Source organism: Callorhinus ursinus, unplaced genomic scaffold (genome assembly GCF_003265705.2).
Source record: "Callorhinus ursinus isolate GAN/ISIS: 27379988/994484 unplaced genomic scaffold, GSC_fseal_2.0 scaffold77, whole genome shotgun sequence".
Classification (NCBI taxonomy): domain Eukaryota; kingdom Metazoa; phylum Chordata; class Mammalia; order Carnivora; family Otariidae; genus Callorhinus; species Callorhinus ursinus.
The window spans coordinates 4,713,224-4,723,021 of record NW_027397139.1 but is presented as its reverse complement, the minus strand read 5'-3'; the positions used below and the strand labels follow the sequence as shown (position 1 = coordinate 4,723,021).

The 9,798-nt window shown below is 64.5% G+C and overlaps 1 protein-coding gene across 2 annotated transcripts; it reads left to right on the top strand.

The window, feature by feature from the left end:
* Window positions 1–1,125: 1,125 nt before the first annotated feature.
* MISP (mitotic spindle positioning) lies at window positions 1,126–8,729 on the top strand. 2 transcript variants are annotated; one of them, XM_025861402.2, is made up of 5 exons: window positions 1,126–1,207; window positions 4,745–6,500; window positions 6,837–6,967; window positions 7,837–7,875; window positions 8,400–8,729. In XM_025861402.2, the coding sequence occupies exons 2-5, from the start codon at window positions 4,799–4,801 to the stop codon at window positions 8,487–8,489; spliced, it is 1,962 nt and encodes a 653-aa protein (XP_025717187.1). In that variant the 5' UTR covers window positions 1,126–1,207; window positions 4,745–4,798; the 3' UTR covers window positions 8,490–8,729. The 2 variants fall into 2 exon arrangements, with proteins under 2 accessions (XP_025717187.1, XP_073743370.1); XM_073887269.1 differs by lacking the exon at window positions 1,126–1,207 and adding an exon at window positions 1,659–1,725.
* Window positions 8,730–9,798: the final 1,069 nt, after the last annotated feature.

The window sequence follows — 9,798 nt, the reverse complement described above, 5'->3', positions numbered from 1 at the left end:
CGCCCCCCCCCCCGCCAGCTCTGCAGAGGAACCGGTCCCCGGGAAACAGGTGGGGGCACGGCGGGGGAGGGCTTACAGTGGTTGCCACCCCCCATTTCTGTCTCACCAGCTGATCTTGGAAGTTCTCTGTGCCCTCTGCGCCTCAGTTTGCCTCTCTGTACCACGGGTTTTATGAACCCTGAGAGGGAGGCCGCCCCCATCTGGGGGCAGGACGGTTGTCCTTGTCTGCACAGTCGTCCCAACGAGCTGGGTGACCCAGTCTCTGCCCTTTTGGGGCCTCAGTTTCCCTATATAAGCAACAGGGTGGCCTGCATAAGATGAGAGGCCTCCAGTTCAAATCCCAGTCCTCCCATCTGATGAAAGAAGAGACAGAGGGTCAGAGGGTCCCCAGAGCCAGCCACGAGGCAGGCAGGACAGAGCCCCAGAGCAGGGGATGAAAACCCCATTCACTGTGTGGGGGTGTCCCGCTCCTCTCGCCGCCGTAGACTGACCACTGGGTCACTGGCTCCACTCCGCAGAGATGCTGGGCTCCTGCAGTCCTTGGCCAAGAATCAGGCAGGACCCGCTGCCCACGTTGAGCCTTGGTGCCCCCATCCGTCAGTGGGGCCTGAGCCTTGCCCATCCGGCTAACGTTTTCAGGCACTTTTGATGTCCTCGTTCGGTCCTTTACGTAGAGGTGGCCTGGGGAATCCTCCCAGCCCTGTAATGTCCCCGTTTCAGAGGAGGGAACAGACTCAGGGAGGCTTAGTGGTGTTTGAACCCGGGCCTGGCGGAACCCCCCGCACCCCCAGAGACTGGCAGGCTGGGCCCGACCCAGAAAGGGGCTCTCTGGGGTAATAGTCCCACAGGGTGGGCTGAGCCAGGTGGCATGGGGGCGGGGGGCTGGCTCAGGCCCTGCTGTGGGACTCTGGGCCGTGACACCCCCTCTCTGGGATGCTGGAGAGCCTGGCGGTAGTGAGAAAGAGGCCTCCCTGAGTTCTGGCGTGGCGCCTGCCCTCTGCCCTGCCCCGGTATCGTCTTTCTCCCTCCTCCTCTGGACTTTGTTTCCCGAGCCCGGGTGGGGCCAGGGAGGAGGGGGTGCACCAGCTTTCCCCAGGCGGGGCCCTGTCCCCTGGCAACCTGTGGGCAGGGCGGCGCCAGGTGTCTCTGTGCCTGTGGACAGAGTCGGAGCCAGGCTCAGAGGGTGCTGGGGGCCAGGAGCCAGCAGGTGAGTCCGGGGACGTGGTGTGGGGGGCAGCATGGACACCAAGTTCAGGCAGGGGAGGGGTCCCGTGTGGGGTGGGGCTCGTTTCCGGCATAGGGGGTTCGTGTGCCCCCCTGTGGGATCCTCGGGGTGCAGGGAGGGGGTCCCGCATTCCCCACCCCAGCCCCCTCCAGCTGTGCTCTCAGGGGCTGGGGGCCCTCCCTTGCTCTGTTCACCCCTGGCTGTCTCTGAGGTCTTGGGGGTCTCTACCCTTCCTGCCCCACCCCCAGCTGGGGGAGCAGAGGCTCAGTCCCTGAACCTTGCTGGGGCCTCAGTCTCTGCCTTGGGCTTCAGGTCCCCAAACCCAAGAACCTTGAGCCCCGAGCCTCCGATGAGGGGGTCTGATTGGAATTCTCATTGGTTCTGAGAATTCAGGAGGCTTCTGGAGGAACGTTCATCAGTGCTGGCTGGAAACCTGCTTGCGGAGGCCTTGAGTGACATGTGACACCCCCGTGGGGTCCAGGATCGGGACACACAGGAGTGTGGGTGGGGCAGTCTCAGCCTGGGAGAGGGGCCGGCTGGGAGCCTGCAGGCCTGGGGCAGAGACTCTGTTCAACAGAGTCTGGGGTCTCCAGGGGTTGGGGCTCCACCCAGCCAGGGTCCCAGGAGGACCGTGCCCCGAGTGACTGGGCCCCCCGAGACGCTCCGCGCCGTGTGACCTTGCCCTGTCTGAGCCTCAGCCCTTCCAAAGGGCCTTTGTTCAAGGGCAGGAGGCCAACTGTGGTGATGAGGAAGCAGGCGTGCGGCACGAGGGGCCATAAACCCCGATGGGGTCTGGTATGGGTACGATGCGGGGTGCGGCTGGGGAGGAACAATGGGGTGGGGAGCTTCCTGGAAGAGGAGGAGACTGGGAACAGAGGCTCAGGCTTCTGTCCCTGTGTGACCTTGGGTGAGCCCCTTCCCCTCTCTGGGCCTGGTTCTGTCTGCTCCTGTCGCAGGGCCCTGGGAGGAGCAACCACGATGCAGCCGTGGGAGGACCGTCAGGAGGCTTTGCGACTCTTGTTACCACTCACCTGTGCCGAGTCTCTGGGGCCCTCCCTGGGGCTTCACCCCACCCAGGCTTGCTTGCTCCTCCTTGGGCCCCGCGTGGTGCAGTGTCCTCCCAGCTCACACATGGGGAGACTGAGGTGTTGCCAGAGGGGTGCCTGCCTGAGATCAGTGGTGGATCCAGGGTTTAAAGAATAGTAATAATATCAGCAACCACCATGGAAGCATTTAGCTGGCACCTACTGTATACTGGGTATGGGGCACGACTGCTCGGCAGGCTCTCAGCGTGGAGCCAAGTGCCGTGGTGGACTCTACCTACGGTCCAGGTGTGGACACTGAGGCCGGAGGGGAGCAGAGGGTTTCCCAAGGACACAAGCCGGTGGGGCCCTGGGGCCGTGAGCCCCAGCCCCAGCCCGAGCCCCACCCTGCTGGCCTCAGTGAATCACCCAGCAGGAATGGCCCGGCCAGAGGAGGAAGCAGTGTCCCCACCCGCGCCCCACCCGACTGCAAGACTGACACCCTCCAGGCAGGTGGTTCTTTTTCCAGGAGTTGATGCCCCGTGTGGCTTATAGACCCTGCGGGGTGAACGTCCACTTACTCACTCAGCAAACTCCTGCGTCACCTCCTCCCACGCCTGCCCTCCGCGGGGATCTCCAGGGCCTGGGCGCAGACCTGCCCAGCCCTCAGGGTCAGCACCGGACTCGGGGCTGGACGGGAGGCCCCGAGGGGCAGCCAGGGCTGCGGCAGAAATGAACCTGACCCCAGGTCCTGGCCACCTGGAATGGGCGGTGTGTGCAGAGACCACGCCCTGTGCAGTCTTTATTAAGCACGTGCTGTATACCAGACTCTGGGCTGAAGCTGGGAAGGCTCATCTGGGCCACCAGAGGACAGGGACCTGGGCTGATGGCCTCCAGTGGGAGAAGACAAGACTCAAATATGCTTACCCCCCTTTCAGAGATGCACCCACCCCTGTGAGTTTCAGGGAGAACACCGCCATGGGGGCTGTGTGGTCACGGGGACAGGGGCTCAGTCCCCAAGCCTGGGGTTTATTACCCAGGCTTCCTTGCTTTTTTACCGTTTTTCCAAGTATGGTTTCAACATTTGATACATACAAAAGCCGACGTGATACGTCCTAGTTATAACATCGTCCCCAGGGTGGATTTCACGGTGCTTGATGCCACTTCTCCAGTTCAGGGGGGGCTGCATTTTCCTTTTTTTTAGAGCTACAGCCTTTACAAGCAAGTTGGCCAGAAGACAGCCGATGTACATAGTAACACTGACAGATCTGGGGGATGGGCACAGGGGACAAGGGCGGCTTGGAGAGCTGGGAACCGCCAGTCTTCCTTCCTCAGCTGTAGAAAGGGGACGCCTAACTTGGGTGCTGGGTCAGGCAGCAGATGAGGCTCAGACAACAGGCTCCAAGGGCAGGGGCAATCTTGGGGGGCTCCCTGGAGGAGGTGTTGTGTGGGCTGCAGGTAAGAAGCCTGTAGAGGAGCAGAAATGAAGGTCCTCCAGGCAGAAGGAGTTGTGGGAGGAGGAGGGTTTGGGGTAGGGATGCCTGTGAAGTTTGGGGGTTTGTGCGGAGGCCAGATGAAGGCCTTGAGAGCTGCAGGTGAGGCTAGGAACCAGGGGGCTATGAGATCAGGTGCGTGACCTTGGGGGATGGGGCTCCTGGAGCTGTGCTCAGCAGAACTCCGATGCTCGCAGGGGTGCCAGCCCCCCTCCCTCCAGGGCACTGGGTCGGGGTGTGGCCCAGAGGCTCCATGGCCTTCCTGGCCCCAGGACAAGGTCCAAGGTGTTCCCTAGCCTGTCCTAGCTTTAGGGCACGGAGGGAGGGGACCGACTGGGATGGGACAAAGTGTCCCTCTAAGCAGGTTGGGGGGGGGGAACCCTGCCACCGGACATCAACTGAGTCTTAGTTTCCCCCCGTGACATCTCTTAGTGAGGGGCAGGCCCGCTGATGAAGAAAATCACACCAGGAAAGAACCACAGAGGGTTCACCCTGGAAGAGAGGCCGGTGCGCGTGCTCGCGGGGGGTCCGGGGAGGCGGTCTGGGGATGGCTTTGGGTCTGGCCATGGCGAGCTGGGCCGGCGAGGGCAGCAGCAGGAGCGGGGCACCTGCAAACGTCAGGCACTCAGGGGGCAGACTGGCGAGCCAGTACAGGAATAGGATCCAGGTGTGGCTGGATCCAGGAGCTCAAACAAGCCCAGCGGCCAGAACAAGTCCAGCTGGGAGAGGGTCTGCTTTTCCCGGGTAACTGCCAAGTCTCGGATCAGGCTTCTAGGTCCGCGGCAGGTTGGGTCACATGTCCATCCCTGAGCCAATCACAGAGGCCAGAGGGTAGAGTGCTCTGATTGGCAGGGCCGGGTCATTTACCCATCCCTGAGCCAATCACAGAGGCCCTTTGGCCAGGACTTTGCCCTTGTCGGGGCTGGAAATTGTGCCGCTCCCCAAGACAGGTGCTGCGTCCTGCTCTATGACCAGTTGGCCCTTGTTCCCTTTTCCTTCCTCAGCGAGCCCGGAACACCTCCGCCCCAGGGAGCCGTGGGGAGCTGAGACCCCAGGACATGGACCGAGTGACCAGATACCCCATCTTCAGCATCCCTCACTCGACTCGCCTGGCTGGCCTGGACCCCGATGGGGACACCAGCTACACGTTTGAGGTGGTGGATGTGGCGCCGGCGGCCAGGGGCTGGGGCCAGGACAAGCCACAGGCGTGGCCGGCCGACCGAGAGGCCCCGCTGAATGCGGCCAGGACTGGGGCGTCCTACGGCCCACGCGCCTTCCCCGGCCGGTCATCCCCGTGGACGCTCTCCTCCCGGGAGGGTGACAAGGATGAGGAAGCGAAGACCTACCGCCTGGACGCTGGGGACACCCAGGCTCGGTGGCCACGGGACCTGGAGAAGGAGCGCTGGGAGGTCATCCAGGACCAGGCCCTCAGGAAGAACAGCATGGTGGCCACGCTCCATGGCACCCCTGGCCACCCGGACCCCAGGAGCCCCGGCCAACCTCAGCCTGGGCCCCTGGAGGAGAGCGCCGTGGACAGGGAGCAGATCGACTTCCTGGCAGCGAAGCAGCAGTTCCTGAGTCTGGAGCAGGCCAATGAAAGGGGCCCTCTGCACCCTCCGGCTCGGGTGGCCCCTGCCCCTGCCCCTGCCCCACCGAGGCTCAGTCAGGCCCCCAAGGCCTCAAGTGGGCTGCTCCTGCCCAATGGGTGTGATGTCCTGCTGAAGCCCCAGGAGAGGGAGGTGGTCCTTCAAGAGAAGAGGGTCTGTGGCCTTCTGGCTGCATCTGGCGTCCAGGCTGCGGATGACCCCGGCTCCCGGTCCCAAGTGGGGTCCCCGGAGCTCCCCAGGGAGACCCCCATCGAGCGGGAGATCCGGCTGGCCCAGGAGCGGGAAGCGGACCTGCGAGAGCAGAGGGGGCTACGGCGGGAGAACAGCCAGCAGGAGATGGTGGAGATACCCAGCAGGCCCCTGCTGACCAAGGTGAGCCTGACCGCGGCCCCACGGCGGGACCGAGGGCGCCCGTCACTCTACGTGCAGCGGGACATGGCGCAGGAGACGCAGCGCGAGGAGGACCACCGGCGGCGGGAGGGCTCCCAGGCCACACCCAGCAGGCTCTCCCCGGCTCCCCAGTCTGGGCTCAGGAGAGCCCTTAGCTCAGACTCCATCCTGGACCTGGCCTCAGACAGGGGCACGGCTTACCCTGCCCCAGAGGTGAGGAAGGTGGGCCGCATCCCGGCGGATGCCTACCAGCCGTACCTGTGTCCTGGGAGCCCTCAGCTGGACTTCGCAGCCTTCCACGTGCACGGCAAGCCCTGTGGTCTCTCTACGGATGAGGCCAAGGCTGCGGGCTCTCCAAGGGCCACAGGGTCTCTGAGGCATCTCTTGGAACCCTCTGGAAACCCCCTAGGCATGAAGCCGGAGTGCTCCAAGCCGCCCCAGGGGCGCCTGCAAGCCTACGGAGGTGTCATTCGGTGGGACTATTTCCACCTGAGCCCTCTGCGGTTCAGGGTCCCAGATGTGCCCCCGCGGGCCGAGGGCCCCCGTGTCCGAGGCTGGGAGGTGGGGGGGACCCTGGCATCAAGGCTGCAAAGGTCCCAGTCGTCAGAGTTGCTGGAGAGGGAGGTGGAGAGCGTCCTGCAGCGCGAGCAGGAGGTGGCCGAGGAGCGGCGGAATGCACTGTTCCCCGAGGTTTTCTCCCCGCCACCTACCGAGGACAATGACGGAAGTGACCAGGACTCCAGGGGCTCCTCTGCGGCCTCGGGTGAGGACGGGCCGGGCAGTGGTGGCTTTGCTCTGGGCTCAGAGGCTGGAGCGGGGTGTGGGGGGGTTCAGGAGCGGCTGAACGTGGGGAGCATCTGGGGGACCCCGTCCACTTCCCCGGTCGACTCTGCGCGCCCGTCTGAGCTTACGCCCTAGATCCTGGACAGAGGTGTCAACTGTGCCTTGGGTTTTTGCTTTATCAGCGTGGATGCTCAGTCTCTAGGTGCACACGGCTCACAGATGCTGTGTCCTCTCTTGGCCTGAGACTCTGAGTGTCCCAGGGTTCTGCCTTCCTGGGACCCGGGGACTCTCCCTGATGCCCCTTCCACCCCCACAGGCATCGTGGGCAGCTACTCGGTGCCCAAGTCCCACTTCTTCAGCCCCATCCACCTGCACTCAGGCCTGGTGTGGACGGCGGAGGCCCCTGCCGAGGCTTCTCCTGAGCAGAGGAAAAAGAGGGAGCAGCGGGTGAGTCTCAAGCCCAGCCTGCCCCCCCAAGGCCTGGCTGAAGTATGGCACCCCCTGAGGGACACAGGACAGTTGAGGGAGACTCAGGTGTGACCTGGGTTGACGCCTGCCTCCCTCACCGCCCTGTGGGAAGCTGTGCCTGTCCCCTCTGCACAGGAGTGCAGAGTGGGTACACTGGGTGTCTCTTCACGCCCGGGTTTCCGCCGCAGAGGCCATGTACGCAGGGCCCCCACTTGGGGTCATCCCCCTGAGTCAGTCTGCAGGAGGAGGACAGTGGCCACGTAGCCGTGGCATCCTTACTCCCTCACTGTGTGCGTGGCCCTCTGACGCACCGGGCCTGTGGGGCCCTAGAGCCATGTCTTGTCACACCGGCCCGGGGGCAGGTGGCTCGTGAGTTCCCACGCAGGGACCTGAGCCCGGACCGGGCTGCGCAGCCCACATCTCCCCCCGGGGCGGGCTCTCCGCGGCCGGCGGACAGTAAGGACAGCGGCTCTAGCCTCCCGCCTGCCGCTCACAGTTGCAGGCCTGCCGCTTGGGGTGCGGGACGTTGGCAAACCCTCGCCCCTCTCTGACCCTCAGGCTCCCCTGCTGTAGAATGCGCGGGACACTAGGAACGCCCCCCCCGAGCCTTGGTGCGGGGCCTGGTGCGGGAGAGCTCAGCGAACACTGACTGTCTTTATTATGACAGCGATGTTTGGGAATGGGGCTTCAGGCCATCACTGAGGGGAGTCACTGGGGGGAGCGCACGGTGCACAGCATTGAGTTTGGGGTGATGGCGGGGCACTCGGGGGGGACCGTGCTGGCCCAGTGGGCTCTGGGGTGTGGCGCGGGCACAGGGCGCGGGGCTGATGTGTGTCCCCTCCCTGCAGTATGCCGGCATCAAGTCCTTAGACCACATCGACTCAGAGGTGAGTGTGCCGCTGGGGACGGGGCCCCAGCCTTCCCGCCCCGCCTGTGCCCTCTGCCTGGGCTGTGGAGCCCCCCGACCCAGCCCGTCCTCTGTGTGCGGACACTTGGATCCTTCGTGGCTGCCTGGGGTGGGTTGCACTGGGACCTTCCCGTGGGTACAGAATGTGAGCGAGCTCTGCGTGCCGCCTCTTTACCAGATAGCAAAGGTTTGGGGCAGATCAGGCCCAGGATAAGGCATTTTTTTTCTGGGAGAGGGACTCATCTGAGACGGCCACATCAGTGGATTTGTGGAATACGTTTCTCAGCTGGGTCCAAAGTGCCAGACCCCAGCACTTGACCTGTTGTGGGTCTCGGCGTGAGTTGGCACATTCCTTGGTGCTATTCCCAGAGGTAGAGGGTCTGAAATAGAGGAGGGGAGCGGGCCTGCTTTGCTTCCTGCTCTAGATGCCTCCTACAAACTGGCAGTGGGGAAGTTGTCTGGGGGGTCAGGGTCCCGATGGGGACTCGGTGCCTCCTCCTACAGGTCCTGGAAGCCACGCGGGTGACCCACCACAAGAATGCCATGGCGAGGCGCTGGGAAGCCGGTATCTACACCAGTGTGAGCCAGGACTGAGCCGGGGGACGGGGCACCCTTGCCCCTGCCCTGCCCCGTCGGAGCTGCTGAGACCATCCCGGGCACCCCTGCCCCTCAGGGCACAAGTCCCTGTTGAAACGCAGCTCCGGACAACCACGGATCACGCGCCGCCAATCCCGAGGGTGGACGTGTTTTCAGATGGGAGGGTTTTCTTTGCTGTTCTTATCTTCCTGGGGAAATTGTTCTGCTTTCTGTGTCCAAAGCTGGGGATGAATCGGGCTTCTGTCGACTCGACTCTGCTTCTGAGGCTTTGCCGAACACCCTCGGGTCCAGAAAGGGAGGAGACCGGCTCCCCCCACCGCAGATGTGACTGTGCCCGCTAGTCCGAGGGTGGAGGGGCTGCTTAGGATGGAGGCACGGGCCCTGGCCCTTGAGGAGCCGCAGGTCTGAGGGGGGAGCACCCAATTTCAGGGTCTCTGTGCCACCCACCCCGGAGCCCCACCCCCGTGGCACGCCCAGCAAATCTCGGGCATCTGGGGCCCCATGGGGAAGGCCCCACACCTGGTGGCGAAAACGGCCTGATTTACGGGCTGAAAGGGGCCGTCTGCTCCAGCCCCAAACTGCTCTACTGTGCCCACCGTGAAATAACGCTGCCGTGGGCGGCCGGCCTGTCCCGTCCACCCCAGCCCGGCCGCCGGGTCCACCCCAGCCGCCTCGCTTGTCGAGTGGCTGAGGCCTCCAGGCCCCTGCACCACCCACCCCGCAGCATCAGCCACGGCAATCACGTGCCGCACGCGTGACCCTCCTGGTGGAGGGAGGGTGGGGGGCGTCACTTCGGTTCTGTGTGTGTGCAGGGCTCACTCCCGGGAGTCGTGTCATTCTGGGCAAGGCTGTGGGTGCTGGACCCCACCCCTAGCTGTGCCACTGCCCTCTGGGGAGCCTCGGGGCTCCCCAGAGCGCCCGTGCCTTGGTTTCCCCTCCACACACAGGGACAGCACTGGGACCGGCCTCCCGCCCGTGAGACGCGCTCTAACTCAGCGCCTCAGCCTCCAGGCCCCTCCCGCCACCCCCCTCCGCAGCTGCTGCAGGGAAAACCGAGGCAGCTATTTCAAGAAACCCGTCCTGGAGACTGCCCACGTGGGCTGGGGGGGCGGGCGAGGGCCTGAAATAGCTGGGCGGGGGCAGGACTGTGGGGGCCCTGAGGGCAGGGCTGGTGCAGGGGGGCTGCCTCAGGGCAGAACACACAGGCCGAGGGAGGAGGCAGGGCCCCAGTCTGAGGGGGGAGGCAAGGTCTGTGTCCAGGGGAAGCCCCGGTCTGAGGGGGGAGGCAAGGTCTGTGTCCACGGGG